The 24,655-nt window shown below is 35.5% G+C and overlaps 6 protein-coding genes across 6 annotated transcripts; all 6 read left to right on the top strand.

The window, feature by feature from the left end:
• On the top strand, window positions 568–1,731 carry LOC104754398 (glutathione S-transferase F6-like). The gene is made up of 3 exons (XM_010476582.1): window positions 568–796; window positions 878–926; window positions 1,094–1,731. Exons 1-3 carry the CDS (start codon window positions 647–649, stop codon window positions 1,519–1,521), a joined length of 627 nt encoding a protein of 208 aa, XP_010474884.1. The 5' UTR covers window positions 568–646; the 3' UTR covers window positions 1,522–1,731.
• LOC104754397 (glutathione S-transferase F6) lies at window positions 3,306–4,542 on the top strand. The gene is made up of 3 exons (XM_010476581.1): window positions 3,306–3,537; window positions 3,621–3,669; window positions 3,897–4,542. Exons 1-3 carry the CDS (start codon window positions 3,388–3,390, stop codon window positions 4,322–4,324), a joined length of 627 nt encoding a protein of 208 aa, XP_010474883.1. The 5' UTR covers window positions 3,306–3,387; the 3' UTR covers window positions 4,325–4,542.
• Window positions 5,051–7,589, top strand: LOC104754396 (protein LOW PSII ACCUMULATION 1, chloroplastic). Its single transcript, XM_010476580.2, has 9 exons — window positions 5,051–5,367; window positions 5,629–5,732; window positions 5,849–5,984; window positions 6,074–6,305; window positions 6,390–6,547; window positions 6,635–6,823; window positions 6,915–7,015; window positions 7,123–7,219; window positions 7,325–7,589. The coding sequence occupies exons 1-9, from the start codon at window positions 5,095–5,097 to the stop codon at window positions 7,397–7,399; spliced, it is 1,365 nt and encodes a 454-aa protein (XP_010474882.1). The 5' UTR covers window positions 5,051–5,094; the 3' UTR covers window positions 7,400–7,589.
• On the top strand, window positions 9,123–9,685 carry LOC104754394 (protein RALF-like 1). The gene has a single exon (XM_010476578.1). It carries the CDS (start codon window positions 9,162–9,164, stop codon window positions 9,519–9,521), a length of 360 nt encoding a protein of 119 aa, XP_010474880.1. The 5' UTR covers window positions 9,123–9,161; the 3' UTR covers window positions 9,522–9,685.
• On the top strand, window positions 11,825–18,855 carry LOC104754393. Its single transcript, XM_010476577.2, has 27 exons — window positions 11,825–12,034; window positions 12,189–12,393; window positions 12,492–12,589; window positions 12,965–13,078; window positions 13,162–13,308; window positions 13,440–14,113; window positions 14,217–14,341; window positions 14,435–14,526; window positions 14,744–14,972; window positions 15,056–15,119; window positions 15,221–15,369; window positions 15,450–15,520; window positions 15,625–15,798; window positions 15,892–15,963; window positions 16,126–16,230; window positions 16,317–16,406; window positions 16,506–16,581; window positions 16,665–16,761; window positions 16,852–16,921; window positions 16,998–17,177; window positions 17,261–17,383; window positions 17,463–17,546; window positions 17,638–17,822; window positions 17,907–18,045; window positions 18,133–18,192; window positions 18,283–18,387; window positions 18,478–18,855. The coding sequence occupies exons 1-27, from the start codon at window positions 11,939–11,941 to the stop codon at window positions 18,589–18,591; spliced, it is 3,738 nt and encodes a 1,245-aa protein (XP_010474879.1). The 5' UTR covers window positions 11,825–11,938; the 3' UTR covers window positions 18,592–18,855.
• On the top strand, window positions 22,071–23,889 carry LOC104754392. The gene is made up of 6 exons (XM_010476576.2): window positions 22,071–22,159; window positions 22,254–22,495; window positions 22,685–22,903; window positions 23,004–23,155; window positions 23,400–23,529; window positions 23,650–23,889. Exons 2-5 carry the CDS (start codon window positions 22,255–22,257, stop codon window positions 23,526–23,528), a joined length of 741 nt encoding a protein of 246 aa, XP_010474878.2. The 5' UTR covers window positions 22,071–22,159; window position 22,254; the 3' UTR covers window position 23,529; window positions 23,650–23,889.

The following is a 24,655-nucleotide window of genomic DNA, read 5'->3' as shown; positions in this document are numbered from 1 at the left end:
AGAGAAATCGATCGTACTTAGTAGAATATAGTAATGTATATCTTCATAATGATGATGGTTAGTTAGTTTATATAATTCAGCCACCAACATGATTGATATTTTTGACCCCTAGTTTGGATATTGTCGAAAGTGTGAAAGGGAGATTCTTAGCTTCATTTAATGTTTTTTAAAAAATAAATAATTCATCCTTCTAGAGAGTGAAATATCTCTCGTGAGACATCGACGACAAATCTTCCCACTCAACGATCTAAATAATCTGAACATCCAACGATCAAACGTGAACTCAAACTTTGACTAGTAGATGAATGAATGACTACTCTTGTGGTCGTTGTCATGTGGTGGTTGTTTTTTTCTCTCATTATAATGTTTTTATAATTGATATTAACGTCATACTAAACTTGAACCAATAGAAACGGCGAATCATACACTACTCAGCCTTGACTTTTGAAATAATCCTCTTTAACAAATTCAGAGTATTCAAGCTTGGTGGCGCCGAGGATTTCGTTTTGTTTTTTGTTTATTCACTAAGTTACTCTGTTTCGGTTGTATAAATAAACTCCCCCATTAGTGTATTTATTTTCATCAAACACAAAGATCTCTCTACTACTCTAATACATCTCTAACAACACCAAAAACAGCATTTAACATGTCAGGAATCAAAGTTTTCGGCCACCCTGCTTCCACAGCCACGAGAAGAGTTCTCATCGCCTTGCACGAGAAGAATCTCGATTTTGAGTTCGTTCATATCGAACTCAAAGATGGTGAACACAAGAAAGAGCCTTTCATCCTCCGCAACGTGAGTACATATTATACTGTCAGGACTTTAGATACTGTACTACTGAGTTTGGTCTGAAATTCTTGAATATTGTTTTTGCAGCCTTTTGGCAAAGTTCCAGCCTTTGAAGATGGAGACTTCAAGCTTTTTGGTAAATCAGCAAAACACTTAACTTTAGTACTAGACCTAATCTATTACGAACTTGGTTCGGTTATGATTGTTCAATCTTGGTTAAATCTCTCAAATTATGTTTTTGATTATTGCAATTAAAGAAACCGTCTGTAACACTTTTTTTTTGTTTTGTTTTTGGTTGGGCAGAATCAAGAGCAATTACTCAATACATAGCACATAATTTCGCAGACAAAGGAACCAACCTTCTCTCAGTCGGCAAGGACATGGCCATCGTAGCTATGGGCATAGAAATCGAATCGCATGAGTTTGACCCAGTTGGCTCAAAGCTTGTTTGGGAGCAAGTCCTCAAGCCGTTGTACGGTATGACCACAGACAAAGCCGTTGTTGAAGAAGAAGAGGCTAAGTTAGCCAAAGTCCTCGATGTTTACGAATACAGGCTTGGTCAGTCTAAGTATTTGGCTGGTGACCACTTCACTTTGGTCGATCTTCACACCATCCCTGTGATTCAGTACTTGCTTGGTACTCCAAGTAAGAAACTCTTCGACGAGCGTACACATGTCAGTGCTTGGGTTGCTGACATCACTTCTAGGCCTTCCGCTCAGAAGGTTCTCTAAGTGAAATCCAACTGTTAATCAGCAGGGATTGATAAAAGTGGCGATGACCTGATTGCCCAATTATCATAAACTCTGTGTTTCTTTTTGTGTGTGTTTTCTCTTTTCGTGTGTACTCTGTTTTTCTCTGCTACCGAGTGAGTGATTGGTTTGAATGTAACCTTCAATAAAAGAAGTCTTTAATGAATAAAAAAAATTATCTTCGTTATCTTATAGTTAAGCTACTAATTTAGTGTTGATCTCATTCTTGAATATTGACTTTTTTTGTTCTTCCAAATCTTGAAAGTTGACTTGAGACTTACCTTTTTGTTTGCATTGTAAAGATTGAAACTGACCGTTGACTTTTAAATGCTTCTTAACTACTAGTGTGTATTTTAAGTAGCATATTCAGACAAAGACACTTCTGCTACTCATCAAGTTACTAATCCTATTCGTTAATTGATTCCAAACCTTCTGTGATGATGGCAAGCTTCGAAGTCCACGATGTTAATTATATTTTTGGCGTAACTGGCACCTGTAAACGTTCATAGATCATAATATTGAAAGAGATTGGAAGTTGAATATCCTTTTCCGGAATAAAACAGAGCAACAAATACAAAAACTAAGCGTTTCTACAAAGTTAGGGTTTTTTTTCCTTTTTGGAAGCGTATAATAAGAAAATTGAATGGCTGTGGGTTATAGTTCCGTCGCTAAACCGCCACTTACTTCGCCGCGTCTGGAACCCTAACTCGATAACTACCCTTTTCAATTCTCGCCGGAATTGGGATTTTCATCTCCTTGTTTTCGCTTCCTCTGCTTCTCCGCCTCCGCCGTAAAACTGCTGGGTATATGATTTATCGGCACCCTTACTCCACATACACACAAGGCGTGTCCTCGCCGTTCTCCACGAGAAAGGTCTCTCTTACGACCCCATCACCGTCGAGTCCAAAGCCGCTGACTATTATAAGCCACGATTAACGTTTTCACCTCTCTACTTGGATTACTTGTTCTTCACAAATTTAGGTCTTAACTAGGGTTTCTACCAATTAACTGGTCTATTCTTTCTAAACACTTTATTGAATCAACGTATTCTGTGATCAGTTTTACAGACTAATTTAACGATGAAATCATCGACCTAGTAAACACAAGTGGGTTGATTATCACCTACTAATTAGTTACTTGTATATCAAGTTTGTTACATCTTGTGATTTTTTTTAAGTTTAACAGTGTGTTTATATTGAATTATTGATGCAACCATTTGGTCAAATCCAATCTTCATACACTTACGACTAATTGATCTGATATCAAATCTTTTGAGTTTGATTCACTCGCATCAATATTCAATACTGATCTGGGAGCAATCTATTAAGCGAATGAAACCAAGGCAAAAGCTAACGAAAGTTCTAGATAAAGGACTCAAAAAAGTATAGTTTCTTAGCTAGTAATAGTTTCACATTGGCTGATCTCCACCACTCAACGATCCAATTTGAACATCTAACGAGCCACATGAACCCAACAACGTCAGTCAAACTTTGCTTAGTAGATACAAGACTTTTCTTGCGGTCTTTATCACGCTATGGTTAATATTTTCTCATATTATATTTTTCTATTATTATTTATACTATGGTTCTGTCAAAGTTTTCAACCAATAGAAACGGCGAATCATACATTACTCAGCTTGACTTTGAATAATCCTCTTAACAAAATTAAGAGTATTCAAGCTTGGTGGCGCCGAGCTATGTTTTTTGTTTTTGTTTATTCACTAAGTTACTCTATTCTAGCTGTATAAATACACTGCCCCATCTGTCTATTTCTTTCATCAACCACAAAGATCTCTCTACTCTTACTTTCAATACATCTCTAAGAACACTAAAAACAGCGACTTCACTAATGACAGGAATCAAAGTTTTCGGTCACCCAGCTTCCACAGCCACGAGAAGAGTTCTCATCGCCCTACACGAGAAGAATCTCGACTTTGAGTTCGTTCATATCGAGCTTAAAGATGGTGAACACAAGAAAGAGCCTTTCATCCATCGCAACGTGAGTAACATATACTATTGTTATAACAAAAAAAGATTGTTTCTTTTATTAGATACTGAAAATCTTGAATATTGTTTTTGCAGCCTTTTGGCAAAGTTCCAGCCTTTGAAGATGGAGACTTCAAGCTTTTTGGTAAATCAGAAAAACACTTTAACTTTAGGCCTAATCTATTATTAGTAACTTGGTTCGGTTATGGTTATCCAAGTTGAAATCATTGTTTTAGAGGTTTTAACTTTTAACCAAATTAATTTCGGTTCGGTTATGGTTATTCAATCTTGGTTTAATCTTTCAAATTATGTTTTTTGATTCTTGTGTTTAAAGAAACCGTCTGAAACACTCAAATGTTTTTTCTTGCGCAGAATCAAGAGCAATTACTCAATACATAGCACATAATTTCGCAGACAAAGGAACCAACCTTCTCTCACCAGGCAAGACCATGGCCAACATAGCCATGGGAATAGAAATCGAAAAAAATGAGTTTGATCCAATTGGTTCAAAGCTTGTTTGGGAGCAAGTCCTCAAGCCGTTGTACGGTATGACCACAGACAAAGCCGTCGTTGAAGAAGAAGAGGCTAAGTTAGCCAAAGTTCTCGATGTTTACGAACACAGGCTTGGTGAGTCTAAGTATTTGGCTGCTGACCACTTCACTTTGGTCGATCTTCTCCTCATCCCTGTGATTCAGTACTTGCTTGGTACTCCAACTAAGAAACTCTTCGACGAGCGTACACATGTCAGTGCTTGGGTTGCTGACGTCACTTCTAGGCCTTCCGCAAAGAAGGTTCTCTAAATGAGTCAAACTGTTAACCACAAGGTCGAATAAACATGGCGATGAGCTCATTGCCTGAATTCTCATAAACTCTCTTTTATACTTTTGTGTGTGTTTCCTCTGTTTTTATTTTTCGTGTGTACTCTGTTTTTCTCTGCTACCGAGTGAGTGATTGGTTTGAATGTAACCTTCAATAAAGAGTCTTTGATGAATAAAACAAATATCTTCGTTATCCTAAAGTTAAGCTACTAATTTAGTGGTGATCTCATTCCTAGTGTTGACTTTTATACTTACAATTCTTGAAACTTGACTTGAGACTGCAATTTTGTCATATATCAAGCAAGAATTTTTCTGTTGACTTTTAAATGCTTCTTAAACTGTTAGAGGACTTAATTTTCAAATTAGTAAGAGTTTTAAGTTTCATATTGAGACAATAACACATTTTATAAGAATATTACTACACCAACTCCAAAATTAGTTCTACTACTCATCAGTCACTAATCTTAAGACTAACTCAAAATTCGTTCTTCAGCTACTTATTTATCATTAATATTCTTCGTTTTCTCAAAACGATTCCAAACCTTATGTGACAATGTAATTATGTAAGCTTCAAAGTCAACAATGTTTTAGTTTTTGGGTGTAATTTGCACGAAAAAAAGTTTATGGATAATAGTCGAAGAAGTTGGAGACTAGTAATTATTTCCCGAAATAAAATAATAGAAAAAATAAAGGAAGCGTTTTTAAGATAAAAGTTTGGGTTTTTTTTTCTGGGAAGCGCAGAAGAAAATTGAATGGCTGTGGCTACAGCTCCGTCGCTAAACCGCCATTTCCTACGCCGAGTCTCGAACCCTTACTCGAGAGTGAAGAAACGACGACCATGGCTAACTCCAGGAGACTCTACCCTTTACTATTCTCGCCGGAATTGGGATTCCCATCTCCTTGTTTTCGCCTCCTCTTCTTCTCCGTCTCCGTCGTCTTCGCCTTCATCTCCAAATTCTCCGACGGATGATCTCACTGCTGAGTCGTGCGTCAATACTGGTCTTAATCTTTTTAAGAGAGGACGGGTACGTTCTAAATTCGAATTGTGTGTTCTTAGGGTGCATATGTTTCAGTCGCTTTAGTGTGTACTATGGCTTGACCTTGTATGATTTTGTGAAATGGGTTAACCTTAATTTAATGAAAGTTAGTTACTTTTACCACTCGCTAGTTGATGTTATGGAATATAGCTTGTAACAAAACAAAAGGGATAAGTTTTTTATTTTCTGATGGTTACAGTGAAAGAAAAAGCTAAGTTTGATACATTATATTGGAGACTTTCATTTCAGGTCAAAGATGGTCTTGTTCAGTTTGAGACAGCACTGAGTTTGAATCCAAATCCTATCGAGTCACAAGCTGCTTACTATAACAAAGCATGTTGTCATGCTTACCTGTAAGAACCTCTAACCATGTACCGATTGAAACTACCCTATGATCAACGATTTGGAAGATCCTGATGAGATTGTTTTCTCTTTTGTTTCATTCCTATTGTTTATCGTCTTGAGGTAGGGGTGAAGGAAAAAAAGCTGCTGATTGTTTGAGAATCGCTTTGAGAGATTATAATCTAAAATTTGCCACGATTCTTAATGATCCTGACTTAGCATCTTTTCGTGCATTACCCGAGTTTAAGGAGCTGCAAGAAGAGGTCTTGTACTCTCTCTCTCTTTTTGTGTAGCTTGTTCTTATCCCAAGAAGAATTTTCTCATTAGCAAAAACTTCTTCCGATTGTTTCAGGCTAGGTTAGGCGGGGAAGATATTGGCAATAGTTTCCGGAGAGATCTAAAACTTATAAGTGAAGTACGAGCACCGTTTCGTGGTGTTAGAAAATTCTTTTATTTTGCATTTGCAGCAGCAGCAGGTATCTCAACGTTCTTTACCGTACCAAGACTGATTCAGGCATTTAGAGGCGGTGATGGTGCTCCAGATCTTCTGGAAACTACGGGAAATGCTGCGATTAACATTGGCGGTGAGTCATAAACACAACTTGAATCTTTAAAATCCATTTTTTTGCTCTGTTATGTGAGTAAGCTTTGGGAACAGCAATGTACAGGTATTGTTGTTCTGGTTTCATTGTTCCTTTGGGAAAACAAGAAAGAGGAAGAACAAATGGTTCAAATAAATCGAGACGAAACTCTTTCCCGGCTGCCTCTACGTCTGTCAACCAACCGAGTTGTTGAACTTGTGCAGCTAAGGGATACAGTTCGACCGGTGAGTCTTTTATCCCTCATTGCTGCCTTTAAGTGTTAATCAGCCTTTGAGTTTCTGAATCAGTTAGGTGATTGACACTGTTGTTAGGTTATTCTGGCGGGTAAAAAAGAGTCTGTTACACTCGCGATGCAAAAAGCAGATAGGTTCAGAACTGAGCTCTTAAGAAGAGGTGTTCTCTTGGTTCCTGTAGTTTTCGGTGAACGTAAAACACCGGTAACCGGAAAAAAAGGCTTTGGGGCTTCTTCAAAGGCAGCTACATCTCTTCCTTCAATTGGGGTAACGAAAAGATTTTGTGTTGGAACAAAACATAAAAATATTCAACTTCATTCTCATTTTGGTAAAGCAATGAATTTTCGTAACTTAATAGGAAGATTTCGATACACGGGCTCAATCCGTAGTAGCACAATCGAAGCTGAAAGGTGAAATCAGGTTCAAGGCCGAGACTGTTTCGCCTGGTGAATGGGAAAGGTCGAAAGTTTCATCATCGCCTATTTTCTGATCAAAGTTTGATAGAAAAGAGAGGAAAACTTTGTTTTTTGAGTATTAAAGGCTGTCTCTTGTTTTGTTTGGTTCAGGTGGATAAGAGATCAACAAACATCTGAAGGAGTTGACCCAGGTGATGATGTGTACATCATACTGCGGTTAGATGGTCGAGTCCGCAGATCGGGTAGAGTAAGTTTTATCTAAAAACCTAACCTCTCTTGGTTTCTCATGTTCGATGCACAAATGGTTCCTGTGTTCTTGAATGATGAATATAAAAAAAACTCTGTTCTTCAGGGGATGCCGGACTGGGCAGAGATATCGCAGGAGTTGCCGCCGATGGATGACGTGCTCAGTAAGTTAGAAAGATGAAGCTTTCTTACGTATCGTATCTTCATAAAAGTAAAAAACCTAGAAGAGACTAGCGAGAGAGCTCAAAGGAGAACAAAAGGCCTGTACTGTTTGTTTGTGTTCACAAGTCCATGAGATTGATACTTGTATTTGTATATGTGATCACAGTTTCTACATATTTTAAAAAGAAACTTCTCTCTTAATTGAGTCACTGATGAACGAATTGAAAGCTTAAAGAGATGTTAGGTTAAAACTTGGAGAAGAAGAACTTTTATTAATCTTGACAACTCAAGTTATTTACAAGTGAGACAACTCATATTTATATGAGGAACTTAGACTGTTGCCCTAGACAGGTGTCCTATTGGCACATGATAGCACTAGATCCAAAAACTCCAAAGTTATTGTTGAGAAAGCTTTGTATGTGTGGTCCTGCTGCAGTGTTTTGGCGCCAAGGTTGGTGTATTGATGGGCTTCGCAAGGTCCATAAACATCTTTGGGCTTGGACCGGTTTTGCAGAGCAAAACCTCAGGAACAATTGGAGGATCCTTGTTCTTGCTAATATGAATTACATGTAGGTGAAAGCTTATAAACCGATTGGTTTTCTTTTTGTTTTAATGATCTTTTATGCACGGGCGGGTCTATTTGAACTAAAGATGTCATATGATACGTATGAAACGCGTTGATTCGGTGAGACAGAAAAATTGGGAAATATGAATTGCTCTTATAATTTTTTTACTTCTATCAACAATTTATATTATTAATGGTTCGGTAAACCAAACCGGGGGAAATTACACTAATAATTTTCTAATTCATGATTTATTTAGAAAGTGCCAGTCTAATTCTCGATTATTTTAGTTAAATAAGGGGGTTAGGTTTTTTCTTTGTTTTTGTTGGGATAACGATGTACCAACTCGTTTTTATGGTTGTTGAGAAGGGAAAACGAATCAAGGTTTTCGTATTTTATTTCTTTACAAAGTGAACCATGATGACTTTGAATACATATACGTATTTAGAATTCAGTTGTTAAATAGTTGGTGCCTTGGTGGTGCTTAATACTAAGTAAACTCTTCGTTATAGTAGACATAGTATAAAAAAAACTAAATGATCTTGGTCGAAGTCAATGATCGATGTTTAGTGAATGAAAATAACAAAATCAGATAGTGAATACTCAATTATCTAAAAGAAATACTAAGAGTAATTGTGAATCCAAATATGAATGAATAAAACAATTATGCCCCTTTATGTCATCTAGATTCAGTGCTTTCAGATCATTAAAAAAATGATAATGTTGATTATGAAAAGTCAAATGGATAATGAGAAAAGATTTGAACTCTCAAATATATCAAATCGTTTTGGCTTAATTGGTGTCGGACTGTCGGTTTTAACAAATATTCAACCACTCCCAACAATTCTCCATTACTTAATCATAATCTTTTCTAATTTCATTGTTAAGTAGCATTTCTGTTAATATCGCAAATACCTAAATAATAATATTATTTTCAAATACTTATATTTCATCTACACAAAGTTATTTCTCCAAATCAAACCTCGTTGAAAAACAAATAAAAAAAATTCGTTACTAGCATTTCGATTAAAAAACATTTTCCTCATTCGATGCTTTCTTTCTTAAAAAAACCTTATTATAATAAGAATACAAAAAGAAAAAAAGAAAGCTTCAACAACTAACAAAAACCAAAAACTGAGTCCACGCACTCACCATGTATATATAAACATTAACTTAAGCAAGAATGAGATAACACAATAGAAGATAGACCAAAACAAAATGGCCAAGTCTTTTACCCTTATGATACTCATCCTCTTCATCGTGATGATAATCTCTTCACCTCCGATCCAAGCCGGCTTCACCAATGACCTCGACGGTCTAGGGTGGGCAACGAGCGGAGTCCATGGCTCAGGCTGTCACGGTTCAATAGCAGAGTGTATCGGGGCAGAGGAAGAAGAAATGGATTCAGAGATCAATAGAAGAATATTGGCGACCACAAAATACATAAGCTATCAGTCGTTGAGACGGAACAGCGTGCCTTGTTCAAGAAGAGGTGCGTCTTATTACAATTGTCAGAACGGAGCTCAAGCTAATCCTTACAGTCGTGGTTGCAGCGCAATTGCTCGTTGCAGGAGTTAAAACTCTACAAAACAATAATATACAAACTATATATCTTCTTGATTTATATGTTTTCTTTAATTTATCCTCATAGGTTGTATTTTGGATTTGAATGTGAATAATGTTGGGTTTTATATATAGGATCCATATATTAAGTGTTTTTAATTTTATAATCTTTAAAAATATCCTATATATGTTTGATCAAACCGGCCGGTTGATTTGTATGTAAATAATTTATAAGGAGCCTTGAAGTGTTTGATTTGAATTAAAATCTTCCAATATTCATTCATGCATGTCTCTCTTTCTGTACAATAGTAAAGACCTATGTTTTGATCAAACCGGGTTTCGTTTGTACGTATAACCCCACCAGTAACGTCAAACCGGTTTAACGTGATCAAGTTGTAACAAAAATGTCACCAACTCTCAACCTAACCCTTAACAACTCTCAAGTCTCAACTCTCGGCGCGTTTGCTGGAATTATATACGTTGGCGAATTTATTTTTAAAATCACTAATTTATATATACTGTAGATTGGTTTTGAACCAAATCAGAATTAACCGTTATTTAGTTGAACCAAACCGATCGTAAGAAATTGGTTTTATCCATAATGATAGCATTTTCCTTAGGTCCATCAGTCCATGTCCATCCATGATAGCAAATTTTTTTTTTTTTTTGCTTTTCCTCAAAGGTTTCAGAAATTGAAAAAGGGTTAATTTGAATCTATTATTAGGGACTTGGAAACCTGAAAGAAACAACATAACCAACATAAGAGTATTTAACTAAAACAAAGAGCGTGAGACATTATTAAAACAACCCGAAGCAACTTGGTTCTTCTTGTCTAATCACTAAAAGCAGGATTTTTCTCAATAAAACATGTCGCTGATCAGCTCGACAACATATATGGTTCTAAATTTAAATGAGAATTATTAGGTTAAATTGGGGAAGACCACGATTGATCGTGTTCTACTTAATACAGTAGTTTGTTCGTTTGTCATCACTTGCTATCTACAATGAGATGCATTTTTTGGAATTCCAGCTTTTTATAACGAGGGGAACATTATCTTTAATAATAAAATAAGATATAGTTGAACTGTCCGTAAGGACGACCATAACAACATCAGTTAAATAAATATATGTTTTCTAGCAAATTGAATTGCATAGACGATCCAAAACTTTATACAGTACTTGTGTATCTTAAAAAAACACTATAAAACTAGTGTTTTTGGAATCATCAGAACATTCGCTTTGTCAGTTAACATGTACTCATTAACATTTTTATAAAAGTGAAAAAAACATCTTCTTCGTCTTTTGTGGAATATTTCTTACCCCATCATGATGCCCGGTCACAAATTTTCTTCCCTATTCTAAGATCGTTGGATTTGAATGGGCCGGGCCTTAAAGAGAAACCACACTAATGGGTCTTCCTTTTGTTTTTGTTTTTTTTTGAACGAATCACTAATAATGGGTCTTCCTATGGTTGCGATTTAGTTATAGCATGATGATTAGTTGACTGCACGGAAGTAGACTGACTTACTGCTCATAAAATGGCGGGATCATCGATACATACACGTGACGTGCTTAATACAACATTCGTTTCTGTCGTAACTGCTATGGAGTTTGTTGGTTATATAGTTATTACTATAGTTGACGATATTACAGATTTGAAATTCATCAGCCAGCCACCGCTCTATAACAAAAAAAAAACACGAGATTTTTAATCTAGTGTAAAACATACCACACACTTGTGTCAGCTATGCGGGTGGGTGTGATTAGATTAAAAAGAAAAACGTAAGAATAATGTGGAGCTGTAACAATGTTGTTACTTCCAAATGCCAATTAAAACGCATGTCGTCAAGTTGTCAACATGCAGCAAATATGCAAACCTCAAAAGATTTTGACGAGAAAAGAAAAAACAAAGAAAACAAGTAGCCTGGCACAAGAATATTCTAATGCTTCTCTCTCTCTCTCTCTGTCTTGTAAAATTTAAATATTGACCGTTGGATGTTTTTTTTATTATTTTAATGAGAATCTATTTATCTAAAGCCAAATTTAGTCAAAATCTCAAGTGGGGGAGCTGATTTGTTTGTATTTAATTATTATTACATCTGTCGTTTTTAATTAAATACAATACGAGAGAGTAAAATAAATAAATATAATTTTTCCTTAAAAGTTAAAGAAAAAATGGAAACTTGTTAATTTGCTTTTAGAAATTATATGACCAAACAAAAAAGGAAAATGGTAAAAAGTTAAATATGTCCAGATACGCCACACTTTTTTTTTATAAATAAATAAGAAGAAGAAGAAGAAGAGAAGAATTAAGTTATTTCAATTTCATTCCTCTTCTTATTTATCTTTCTCTGGAAGCGTCTCTTCTCTTCTTCTTTGGATCAAGCGGCGGAGACGGCGGCGTTGAATACGAACGAACGAACGAACGAGATATGGTTGAGACAAGACGTAGCTCTTCTGCTTCCAAGCGCTTTTCTTCTCCCGACACCACTACTTCTTCCTCCTCACGTCCTTCCAAACGATCCAAGGTTAATTTAAGATCGAACTCACCCCTTCTTCTCAATACCTTCTAATTGATGAGACGAGGCTAGGGTTGGGTCAATTCTCAATTCTCGATTTTTTAAATCTGGGGGCTTTTTTTTGAATTTCGTTTTCGATTTTTGTTTTTTTTTTTTGGTTTAGGCTGCGGCGGAACCGGCAGCATCTTCGTCGGCGAGTGAGGTGCCGATTGAAAACCGAGGATCGGAATCTGGAGAGCCGGAATTGAGAACTCCTGATCCGCAGACTCATGATGCGGAAAGGCCACTTACTACCACCGATGTGCCGGCCATGGAGACCGAAACAGTTCCTGAAGTTGAAGCCTTGGTGCCGCCTATCACCCCTGCAGGTTCACATCTTTGCATGTTCTCTCTCCTTTTGCTTTGCATGACATAAAAGTTTTCTCTTTTTTTTTGTTGTTGCTCATATCTGTCTTTGCCTGTGTAGGTGAAGTGGTGGTGGAACCTGAGAAATCTAAATCTTCTAAGAAGCGGACTGCTAAGGCTCAGGCTCCTTGGGCCAAGCTGATTTCTCAGTATTCTCAGGTATGTTGATTTTGCTTCTGATTACTTTGTATGTTGTTTGCATGTTGTGGGTTTTAGCTGTAATTTAGTAAAGGTCGTGGCTTTCGGCTTATTGGGTCGTGTTTGGTCTGCTGCCATGGACATATATGTTGATATTATTGGTCCTTGCGGAGCAGTTTCTGACAATGTACTGTATTTGATGAGCTTGGGCGTTTGTGTATCTCTTTTAGAAGAGAAAGCTTCTGTGTTTTGCTGTTGAAATGTTTAGTCAATGGTTAAAAAAGTAGAGGATTAGTATGAATTATGAACTAGCTAGTCTGTCGTGGGATTTTCAATTTCCTGTGACTACTACTACTAACATGTGGTTTCTGACTGCCCTTTTAATCACAATTTCAGAACCCTCATATTATCATCAGAGGCTCTGTGTTTACTGTTGGACGGCGAGGATGCGATTTATGTATCAAAGATCATTCTATGCCCACCGTTCTATGTGAAATTAAGCAGTATGAGGTAAGGACACCATCTGATTGGTCTTTCTACTAGCCCAAGGGGACAGGAAGCCTTTTTACTTATTATGTTTTTTTTTTTTGCAGCACGGAGGTCCATTAGTTGCATCGTTGGAGATAAGAGGGAATAGTCTACTTGTTCAGGTCAATGGCAAGATTTACCAAAGGAGTTCTTGTGTTAATCTGCGGGGTGGCGATGAAGTTGTCTTCAGCACCCCTGGGAAACATGCTTATGTATCCTTTTATAAGTGATCTGGAAAGTTATCCACGATCCATAATTAGGGTTTATATATATTTTTTTTTGCTTTTTATATATCTATCTATGAGGTTAGTATTATCTCTATTTTTTCTTGACTAGTGTTCAGATATTTCAGCCTCTTAAAGATGAAAATCTAGCTACTCCAGACAGAGCTTCTTCATTGAGCTTTTTTGAAACACAGACTGCCCCTCTGAAAGGGCTTCATATTGAGACGAGAGCAGGAGACTCTTCACCAGTTGATGGGGCCTCTTTATTGGCGTCTATATCAAAGTTGCATAATGTCCCTTTTCTACCACCTACATCTAAAAGTGTCAAAAGGCAGCAAAATTCAGAGGTTCCTGTGCTACCTTCTAGCTGCAATGATTGTATCCTGGATGTTGACATGAACGATGATGATATTAATGATGATCATGCTGCTATTGCTTCAACGGATAAAACTGCAGCTTCGACCTCTTGTGCTGCCAACGATGACCAGAATGCAGATGGAAATGGAATGGATCCTTTTCAAGAAGCTGAAGGTGGAAACATTCCTGGTTCTCGTTTTGAAATTCGACCAATTTTTAGCTTACTTGGGGATCCTTCTGAATTTGATTTAAGAGGTAGCATTTCCAAAATACTGGTGGATGATCGAAGAGAATTGAGGCAAGCGCCGAAAGCTTATGACCGTCCATCAGCTTTGGTATCAGCTAGACGTCAAGCACATAAGGATACTCTGCGGGCAGGGGTGCTCAATCCTCAGGACATACAAGTTTCTTTTGAGGACTTCCCATATTTCTTAAGGTCAGTAGTGCTCTTAATTTCTATCATACTTTGCTATGGCAAGATGGAAAATATGTATTGTGGTGTTTCAAGTTTGGATAAATAACTTTCTGAATTTTCACAGTGGCATAACTAAGGATATTTTGAGAACATCAACATATGTCCATATGAAGTGTGAAAGCAAGTATGTAAAGTATGGATCAGACTTGTCAACGTCGTGCCCCCGCATCTTGCTCTCTGGACCAGCTGGTATGAGGAAAACTCTGAACAAAGTTTTGTTTATAATTTTTTGGTTCTTCATTTTCATTTTCCTAACAAAATTCACATCTGGGATATTTGAAGGCTCTGAGATATATCAGGAAACGTTGGTAAAAGCGCTTGCTAAAAGTTTTGGGGCCAAATTAATGATTGTTGACTCTCTCTTGTTACCTGGGGTAAAACTTTCATTCTTTTTCCTTTTCTTACGGAGTGTTTTTATGCATATTCATAACAGATTTTATGTCTGTTAAAATCGTGAGCATATTTGTATTAAATCGGCACTCTTTACTATTGGTTTCAAATTTTTAGAAGCTATATGTCCGGGCAATCTGTTTTTTTGGGATTTAACAGTACTGGTAGCATTGATTCTCTACTGTTTCTGGATGGCTTCAGGGTTCGAAAGCCAAGGAAGCAGATTCTACCAAAGAAAGTTCTAGGCATGAAAAAATTTCGGTGCTTGCTAAACGAGCTGTACAGGTTGCACAAGCTGCTGTTATGCAGCATAAGAAACCAACTTCAAGTGTTGAGGCTAATATTACAGGTGGATCAACACTGAGTTCTCAGGCTATTCCGAGGCAAGAAGTGTCAACTGCAACCTCAAAAAGTTACGCCTTCAAAGCAGGTATGGTTGCTTATGTCTTATTTTTCAGTTTTGTTGTTGTGCCACTTTTTATGTTACTGAACAAGCGTTTCTGTAATTCTTAGGTGATCGAGTAAAGTTTGTAGGTCCTTTAACTAGTTTACTTGCTTCTATCCAAGCCCCACTTAGGTATTGTTCGTTGTTTTTATTTTATTATTTTGTTTTGAGGTATTTTCTTCTGATGTAGATTGTTATCAAAACTCTTTTCTTTTTCATGCTATTCTTTCTAGGGGACCGGCATACGGTTTCCAGGGAAAAGTACTACTTGTGTTTGAAGACAATGGATCTTCAAAAATCGGGGTTAGATTTGATAAGTCGGTACCAGATGGCAATGATCTTGGTGGCCTATGTGAAGACGACCATGGTTTTTTTTGTACTGGTAATTCCCGTGCTAATAAGTAATATCTACATATTTTCATTTAAAAAGTTAAATGTAGTAATGATATTCTTTGTATGCAGCGAGTTCACTTCGTTTGGAAAGTTCTTCCAGTGACGATGCTGATAAACTTGCCATCAATGAAATCTTTGAGGTAGTTCTTACCACTTTTGGCTGCCTCTCTATATAATATGAACATTATTTCATAGTTCTTGTGAAGTACAGAGACCCTTTAACCCGTCTTGAATGATATTGTAGGTGGCTTTTAATGAAATTGAAAGAGGATCATTGATATTGTTCCTGAAAGACATTGAGAAATCTGTGTCGGGGAACAGTGATGTGTATATAACTTTGAAGAGCAAGCTGGAGAATTTACCTGAGAATATTGTTGTTATAGCCTCACAAACCCAGTTGGACAGCCGAAAGGAAAAAGTAGGATTTCTATTCAATCTCTCTTAGGCTGTTTTAATCTTCTTAAGTTTCTCCCAAAATGGTTAATTTGATTGGTTGATATATCATTTGCAGTCCCACCCTGGAGGTTTCTTGTTCACAAAGTTTGGCAGCAACCAGACAGCATTGCTGGATCTTGCATTTCCGGTATGACAACCCTACTCATCTCTAATAATTTCCATTTTGTTAAGACTGCAAAGCATGTAATTGACGATGCAGCTTATACACGTATGCAAAAATTACATACTCTCTCTCTCTCTCTCTCTCTCTCTTTGATGTGTTGGAAGTGATTTTTCATGGCATCTGCAGGATAACTTTGGTGGTAGACTGCAGGACAGGAACAAAGAAATGCCTAAATCAGTGAAACAGATTACGAGGCTATTTCCTAACAAAGTGGCCATCCAGCTACCTGAGGTTTGAGCCTTTTTGCCCCTTTTAGTTGTCTAAAGCCATTTGTTTCTTTTTTATTTCATTATCTTTTTCTTCTTATAACAAAATAGGATGAAGCTTTACTGGTGGACTGGAAGAATAAACTTGAACGTGACGCAGAGATCCTGAAGGCTAAAGCTAATATCACCAGCATCCGTGCAGTAAGCATCTTTCAATGAAGTCTCGTGTCTATCTAAATGTTCCTGGTTTTCTTTGTTTTGTGTGTGCGTTTCCTTATGTTCTGTTAATGGTTGTTGCAGGTTCTTAGTAAAAACCATCTAGTCTGCCCTGACCTTGAAACCTTGTGCATCAAAGATCAAACCTTTCCTTCTGATAGTAGGCATCTTTAACCTTTTCCTTCTGTTTTTCTTCCTTGACAATCCGATTATTTGTCTAACCAAAAACCCTATGATTAATAGGTGTGGAGAAAGTGGTTGGCTGGGCTTATGGCCATCATCTTATGAACTGCTCAGATCCTACAGTCAAAGACAATAAGCTTATCATCTCGGCAGAAAGGTGATCCTTCGATAGAAACTCTGAAATATAGATCATGAGGATTGCGGTTGTGATATTTTCTTTCAAATAACCGTTTGGCGTTTGTTGCAGCATCACATATAGCCTGCAGATGTTGCATGAGATTCAAAACGAAAACAAGAGCACAAAGAAATCTCTCAAAGTAATATTCATAAATCTGATGCTACTTTGCCTCCCAAATAACTTTTGGATATTTAACAATTACTATATTAATATAGGATGTTGTTACTGAGAATGAATTCGAGAAAAAACTCCTATCAGACGTCATTCCTCCAAGTGATATCGGTGTATCTTTTAATGATATCGGGGCTTTGGAAAATGTTAAAGACACCTTGAAGGAGTTGGTGATGCTTCCTCTTCAAAGACCCGAATTGTTTGGCAAGGGCCAGCTTACAAAGGTATGTTTATCGCTACTAGTTTTCAAATATCTGTTTCATCTCCGCAAAGTGGAAATTGCAGTATAACTGTTTTTTCAATGCAGCCTACTAAGGGTATACTGTTGTTTGGACCTCCTGGTACGGGGAAGACAATGCTGGCAAAGGCAGTAGCAACCGAGGCTGGTGCAAACTTCATCAATATATCAATGTCCAGCATTACCTCAAAGGTATTTATTACTTGAAACGGTCACCTGACTCTGTAATGTTTCCTATTGAGATTAGACTTGACATCTAGATTTCTTGCAGTGGTTTGGCGAGGGAGAGAAGTATGTTAAAGCTGTTTTCTCATTAGCAAGTAAGATAGCTCCAAGCGTCATTTTTGTCGATGAGGTATGTTGCATGAAGTTAAGAACAGCTCTCCTCCGCTTTACATTTTCTTTTTCCTTCTGAAAATCTTTTGAATGGGAACGAAATTATTTAGGTTGATAGCATGTTGGGAAGACGTGAGAATCCAGGAGAACATGAAGCTATGCGTAAGATGAAGAACGAATTCATGATAAACTGGGACGGCTTACGCACAAAGGATAAAGAAAGAGTTTTAGTACTGGCTGCTACCAACAGACCATTCGACCTTGACGAAGCAGTTATTAGACGGCTTCCCCGAAGGTAGTAAACCGTCAGTTATTCTCTGTTTTATGTGTCTTTTGTCATCATCTTTGAAGAATCGCTTAGAGTAGATCTTCTGTGCAGGTTGATGGTTAATCTCCCTGATTCAGCAAACAGATCAAAGATCTTGAGCGTAATTTTGGCGAAAGAAGATATGGCACAAGACGTAAATTTAGAAGCTATAGCAAATTTGACAGATGGGTACTCAGGGAGTGACTTAAAGGTCTGTAATTTCCTCCATCCAATGCAGAAACTTGAAAATCCGTTTTCATATAAACCCACATTCTAAAACAATTGTTTTGGTTTGCAGAATCTTTGTGTGACGGCGGCACATCTTCCTATCCGAGAGATTCTGGAAAAAGAAAAGAAGGTATGGCTCTGTTTTAAAATGGTAAAGGGTTATGGTCTGTGGTTTTGAATAACTGAAAACTAAAATGTCATGGGGTTTGTTGACTTGCAGGAGAGAGGTGTGGCTGAAGCGGAAAACCGACCAATGCCTAAGTTATATAGCAGTACAGACATAAGACCCTTGACGATGAATGACTTCAAGGCCGCACATGATCAGGTTTGAGAATCTGAAACACACAAGAAATCATAGTTTGAGAGTCCACAGGTTTTTGGGATTTTAAAATGGTAATGATATTTGTGGTTGTAGGTATGTGCGAGTGTGTCGTCTGATTCATCGAACATGAACGAGCTTCAGCAGTGGAACGAGCTGTATGGAGAAGGAGGGTCGAGGAAGAAGACATCTCTGAGCTACTTCATGTAAAAAGAGAGAAAGAGAAAACAGAGAGATCGTGTTTTCGTCTGTTTATGAATAAGTTTATATAACTCTCTTTTGATCCTTAGTTCTTTAATTTATATAGAAATTATGTACAGAGAGAGAGAAAAAGAGAGAAGAGAGAGTCCCTCTTGAATTGTCTAATATGGGTTTTGTTGGTTCTCGATTCTTTTCTATCTCCAAAAATATTCTTGTCTAATATAGATGAGATGTACAATATCTATTTTACATTTGCTTAATGATGTTACTATATGTGATGATGCCTACACATTTAGCCCACACATTTAGAGTCCCTTAGATATCCCATAAATTTCGTATATATAAAGTGAAAAATTGAAAGAAACCCTACAAGCTCCTGGGCGATATTAATCGAGGTTGGTCTCGAGGCTGGTCTCACATTGCTTGTTTTTTGAGAAATAAAAGGAAAAGATGTACAGAACTAACACAATAATAACTGTTAATCAAATAATAACAATTTTTTAAAAATTATATTAAATATTAAATAAATCAATTAATAATAATATTAATATTATTTTTAATGTATATAAAATAAATTTACATTTGATTTTAAAATAAAATTTGTGAATTAAATTTTAGATACATCATATTAAATACTAATAGTTAATATTAACCTACAATAAAACTTAATTTAAAATATTATTTAGTTTTTATTTACGATATACACATCTTTAAAATTTATTTTACTATTCATACAATTTCCAAATAAAGATTTTAAATTAATTTAACATGACATTTTGTATCAAATATATTTTTCTGCTAATATATTATGAAAAATATGAATATTATTGTATTATAAAATTAAAATATTATTAATAAACATAATTTTTATTTATTTTAAAATTGAAAAACGAATTTTAATATTTATTTATTTTTTGTTCCATTTGTTCCTCATCAATTTTGGGGAGGAACATTTTTGGTCTAATGTTCCTCATTTGATGAGAAATGTAGAGGAATGCCGAGGAAATAATAATCTTTGTAAATGGTAAAAAAATTTTTGAGGAATCAAGAGAATATCATATTCCTCCTCGTTTTTTTCCTAAATTTTGGTTACCAGTTGGAGCCTTACTCTCTTACGTAGGTTGGATTCAGATTGTTTATCTTTGTCTCCCACTTAAATCAGATGGGAAACCATGCTAGCCGAAACGCTCCACAAGCATATAGCTATGCTCCCGTCAAAATTTGGTGGGAGATAGAAAATTGTCTGATACCTCATGGGATTGCCTCACTCATAACTATGTCTTTGAGAGCTAGGGGTTACATGGGTCATGTTGATATCACGACAGTTATCGCTCATGATGGTCGGCTTACAAGAGTTATCCGAGAAAAATTACTTGATCCGGCAATTGGGGTGACTATGCACAGTTGCGGCTTCAGAATATTTATTGTCACCAAAAAAAAAAAATTAGAAATGAATTTTTAATTTGGTCAATCCAAAAAAGTGACCAACGTCTGCACTTTTTGGATTGACCAAATTAAAACTTCATTTCTAATTGTTATTTTATATATATATATATATACTTATCAGCAAAGTCATAATTTAAATAAAGATATGAAGAACTTCATGAGATATGTGATAGTCTGATATGATGATAGCCTAATATTATGACAAGATATGGGCGCATTAATGTATATATATCGTATACATATATCTTGTCATCATATCAGGCTATCATATATCATACATATCTCATGAAACTTTATATCTTTATTTAAATTATAACTTTGCTGATCAGTATATAAAAAATAGTAATAATAATAATAAATACCTTTTTTTGTTCTAGTCCCCCATATACTAATAAAGAAGCATTTAATGCTGATATGTCGTCGCTAGAGCAATTTGAAGATTTAATTGTAATTAAGCATCTCAAGATAAACATATTTACAAAAATAAGTCTTTTGATTCATTAAATGTGCCATTAAAATATATAAAAAAATATTTATTTCATTATTATTTACATAAATGTGTCAGTGGAATATATAAGGTAATGTTTCTTTATATTAGTTTTTTTAAAATAAAAGACTTCATCAACTATATAAAAAAATATAGTTAATAATTTCATTTTCATTTTCATAACATATTTAATTATTTAAAGTAAATTACATTTCATAAACTATTAAAAAACTTATTCATCTATTTAAATTTTTGAAATACAAAACTTATTCTCCAATTTTAAAAAATTTGATGACTATTCAAGTACTCCCTCTGTTTCACAATAAGTGTCATTTTAACACATTTCACACAAATTAATAAAATATTAAAATATACATATATGTCCTTATTTAATGGGTTAATTTAGTCATAGATTAAGTGTAAAACTATAAAATATAATGAAAAATATGCAATGAAAATATAATATAGTGCATTGACATTATTACAATAATCTTAAAAATGAACAAAAGGAGTATATATTAAAAATTAATTATTACAATAATCTTAAAAATAAATAATATTATTACAATTATCACAATAATTAACATTATCTTTCCACATTTCACGGTGAAATATATTTTTACACAAAATAATTAAATGTAAATTTGAATAAAATATAAAAAAATTATGTGTAAAATTATTATTATGACACCTTAAATTCTAAATAATAATTTTACATGTAATAATTTTATTTGAGTCGATTTATCCGGCAATTAAACAAAGTTGAAAGTAGTATTTTTGATCACTATGTTTATATAGAAGTGAGTATTTACAAAAAAAATAAAATTATTAATTAACTGTATATTTTCCTTAATCCTTTTTCTATTTTTTTTGTAGAATTAATAACTTAAAATTAAAAGTAAGTAAATAATATTATAATTTCGAATTTTATGATATATATATATATATATATATAATCTCCTAATAATTATTTTAAAAAACTTTGTATTTTTTAATAAATTCAGTAATTTTGATAATTAGTTTTTTACATTATTAATATTAAATTTCTCTTTTTAAATATTAACTGTTTACACTTGTCAAAATCTGAGATTGATAACTTAACACATGTCAAAATATTGTTAATGACTAATTTTCAAAACCCAACTTTATATAATAAGATATATCGTTATTTATTTATTTTTTTGGTAGAAAGTGCTAACTAAGTTATATAGCACGTGGGATTTTGCTTTAAAATTTACAAGTAAACAAAAAAAATGTTTTCGAAGTCTTACTGCTGATTAGGTGTTATTTCCCAAGGTTAGGGGATTGGGTCGATTTGATTTTGCGTATGTCGATTTCGATTAATCGTTGAAAGAAGAAACGGAGAAACTTATTTTGGAGAGAAAAATAAAAAATGACCAATAATATGGTGACACGTTGGATGTCTTCAAGGTGGCGGAGAGACATAAATAATTTGGTCTAGACGTTTTCACCTATTCATATAGGAGTATTATTTTATTTTTAGCCCACACATTTAGATAGCCCATAAGTTTCGCATATATAAAGTGAAAAGTTGAAAGAAACTTTAGAAGCTGCGACTGCTCACAAGGTCGAGAACTTGCCGTCTGTAGATCCCCTCTTCTTTCCTGGGCGATATTAATCGAGGTTGGTCTCACGTTGCTTATCTGTTGCTCAATTGCTTTAGGTTGGAGTTTTGAATTATTTCACGTCTGATTGATTTTATAATTAATGTTAAAAGGATGTTGAAGAACGAGGCGTACGTGGAAGGTAAAACGTCGGTGTGGTGGGATATTGACCGCTGTCCGGTTCCCGTTGGTTACGATGCTTGTCGGGTCGGTCCGTGTATACAATCGGCGTTGGAGAAGTTAGGCTGCTCTGGTCCTCTCACCATCACTGCTGTGGGCAACTTAAAACACACACCTGAGCACGTCCTGCGAGGGTTATCTTCCTCCGGAATCGTTGTTAAACACAGCCCATGCGGTTATTATTCTCATCTCTTTCTATAACTATCCTAACAATACATAGAAATAGTTTAGACTGTTTAGCTTAGTATTTTAGTTTATTTTAGTTTAGACTGTTTAGCTTTCTCTTTTAATTAGGGTTTAGATTCTCAGCTGGCTGTATTTTTGGGGTTTTTTTTATTGAATTTCCTTTCCTTTACTGCATCAGGCGGCAGAAACATTTCGACTTACATTCGTAATTGGACACTCGACAATCCACCTCCGGCTAAAATAATGTTCATATCCGATTCCTTCGGTGTTAAGAGCGTCTCTCGTTCTCTTTCCTGGCTACAAGCTCGTGGGTTCAACATTCTCCTGGCTTGTGAAGATACTCTTAATCAAGCTTCAGCCACTTGTGCTGGGTGGCTCTGGAAAACCTTACTTGAAGGTGTTTGTTCTCTCTCTCTCTCTCTCTCTCTAACCATCCAAAATCGTTTTTTTCTGAACTAGATGGCTTTTTTTATCTCACTGATATGAAATGTATTCAGGGGAGACAACAAGAAGACAGCCTCTTCAAACCGGTGAATCTGCCCGTTTTTTTTGCACCGTATGCGTTGATGTTAAAAGCTACGAGTGTTTTTCATGCCAAAGCCTTGCAGATTTCACCATGCATCTCTGGGGTAAAGAACATGGAGCTAGAGTAAGCATCCTACCTCTCTGCTTGAATAATACACTTGCCCATTCATTGTCTAACTGTTGGGTCCATTTGAGTAACAACCTCCATGTTATTGGTTGTCTAACTGTTGGGTCCATTTGAGTAACAACCTCCATGTTATTGGTTGTCTAACTGTTGGGTCCATTTGAGTAACAACCTCCATGTTATTGGTTGTCTAACTGTTGGGTCCATTTGAGTAACAACCTCCATGTTATTGGTTGTCAAGCAGGAGTTTGATTGCACGCCTCGGGATCTAACCATTGACAAAGACTACTTGAAGATGATGGCCGGAGATGATGATGATGATTCTAGTTCTAATAGGATAGTGAAGGAATTGCTTGAATCTTTGGAAACCTAAGGTGCTTAACGCAAAAAAAAATCTGATATCTCTGAAAGCATGCAGTAACTAGACTCCAAATAGATAATATCCTGATATTTTTTTATTTTTTGTGACTTTGGTTGTCTCTAAAACATTGTAGGTAGAGTTGAGCAAGAGGATGAAGAAGTCGAATAAGAGGAAGACTATGTCGAGAAGGGACGTGAAAACATGGTGAATGGTTGTGACTATTGGTTGTTCTTATTTCTTGTGGTGAATTGTTTTTTTCCTTTTAATTATTATCTAAGGTAACCGCCGGATATTATGTATGGGTTTGAGGGCAAATCATTAAAGTTTGAATGTTGAACTAAAACTTTATCATAGGAAAATAAAATTAGACTCTACCGAGATGTATAATTAAATTAAATATGCAAATCATCAAAATGCTTTATTAAATATGGCTGGCTTATCCTATTTTGTTCGCACGGGCGGTTTAAATTGCTGGAAGAAAACCCGTCCGTACAGGAGTTTTGGACCCTAGTGTGATATGTCGGCCAATAATTAGTTAAAGGTTGTGGGCCGAGTAAATATGAATGGGCTTCTTGTTATGAGGCCCAAAAAGAAAAGAGAGCCCCTCTTGAATTGTTGTCTAAATATGGGTTTTGTTGGTTCTCGATTCTTTTCTATCTCCATAAAAATTCATAAACATCATTAATATTAGATGAGATGTATATAATCTATTTTACATTGCTTGATGTCTTGATGATGTTACTTAGAGGGGTGTTAGATGTGTTTTACTTGTTTAAATTTAATATCTTCATCAACCACCTAATACAAAATTAATGAAAAAAAATGATAAGATTGCTGTAACTGGAATAAGATTTGTACAATATACATTTGAATAAGACGCCAGCGGTTCACATTATACCAAGAATAAGGTTCTCTCTTAACAAGTTGATTGATCGAGTTTTTTTTTTTTTTTTTTTTTTTTTTGTTTTTATGGGTTGCGATTGAATACAAATGTTTAAAAAAAAAAAAAAAGTCGACCTTTTATTGTGACGTTGACCAAAATTTTCTTTTCTTAATAGCAAGCAAAAAAAATATCTCAACGTCAATACAGCTGACAAAATGAGATTGAGACGTGGCCGGCCCTGTTCTTTTTTTTTTTT

The sequence above is a fragment of the Camelina sativa genome, chromosome 17, assembly GCF_000633955.1.
Source record: "Camelina sativa cultivar DH55 chromosome 17, Cs, whole genome shotgun sequence".
NCBI classification, from domain to species: Eukaryota; Viridiplantae; Streptophyta; class Magnoliopsida; order Brassicales; family Brassicaceae; genus Camelina; species Camelina sativa.
This window is presented reverse-complemented; position numbering and strand designations above follow the sequence as displayed.

Excerpts from the sequence above, each read along its gene's own strand:
- LOC104754398 (XM_010476582.1), top strand. The coding sequence starts at position 647 with ATGTCAGGAATCAAAGTTTTCGGCCACCCTGCTTCCACAGCCACGAGA. Across the intron at positions 797-877 it reads AGCCTTTCATCCTCCGCAAC|CCTTTTGGCAAAGTTCCAGC; the intron begins GTGAGTACATAT and ends TTGTTTTTGCAG. Across the intron at positions 927-1,093 it reads TGGAGACTTCAAGCTTTTTG|AATCAAGAGCAATTACTCAA; the intron begins GTAAATCAGCAA and ends TTGGTTGGGCAG.
- LOC104754397 (XM_010476581.1), top strand. The coding sequence starts at position 3,388 with ATGACAGGAATCAAAGTTTTCGGTCACCCAGCTTCCACAGCCACGAGA. Across the intron at positions 3,538-3,620 it reads AGCCTTTCATCCATCGCAAC|CCTTTTGGCAAAGTTCCAGC; the intron begins GTGAGTAACATA and ends TTGTTTTTGCAG. Across the intron at positions 3,670-3,896 it reads TGGAGACTTCAAGCTTTTTG|AATCAAGAGCAATTACTCAA; the intron begins GTAAATCAGAAA and ends TTTCTTGCGCAG.
- LOC104754396 (XM_010476580.2), top strand. The coding sequence starts at position 5,095 with ATGGCTGTGGCTACAGCTCCGTCGCTAAACCGCCATTTCCTACGCCGA. Across the intron at positions 6,824-6,914 it reads CATCTCTTCCTTCAATTGGG|GAAGATTTCGATACACGGGC; the intron begins GTAACGAAAAGA and ends GTAACTTAATAG. Across the intron at positions 7,016-7,122 it reads TCGCCTGGTGAATGGGAAAG|GTGGATAAGAGATCAACAAA; the intron begins GTCGAAAGTTTC and ends TGTTTGGTTCAG.
- LOC104754394 (XM_010476578.1), top strand. The coding sequence starts at position 9,162 with ATGGCCAAGTCTTTTACCCTTATGATACTCATCCTCTTCATCGTGATG.
- LOC104754393 (XM_010476577.2), top strand. The coding sequence starts at position 11,939 with ATGGTTGAGACAAGACGTAGCTCTTCTGCTTCCAAGCGCTTTTCTTCT. Across the intron at positions 13,309-13,439 it reads CCCCTGGGAAACATGCTTAT|ATATTTCAGCCTCTTAAAGA; the intron begins GTATCCTTTTAT and ends ACTAGTGTTCAG. Across the intron at positions 16,922-16,997 it reads GCACAAAGAAATCTCTCAAA|GATGTTGTTACTGAGAATGA; the intron begins GTAATATTCATA and ends ATATTAATATAG.
- LOC104754392 (XM_010476576.2), top strand. The coding sequence starts at position 22,255 with ATGTTGAAGAACGAGGCGTACGTGGAAGGTAAAACGTCGGTGTGGTGG. Across the intron at positions 22,496-22,684 it reads TGTTAAACACAGCCCATGCG|GCGGCAGAAACATTTCGACT; the intron begins GTTATTATTCTC and ends TTACTGCATCAG. Across the intron at positions 23,156-23,399 it reads GTAAAGAACATGGAGCTAGA|GAGTTTGATTGCACGCCTCG; the intron begins GTAAGCATCCTA and ends GTTGTCAAGCAG.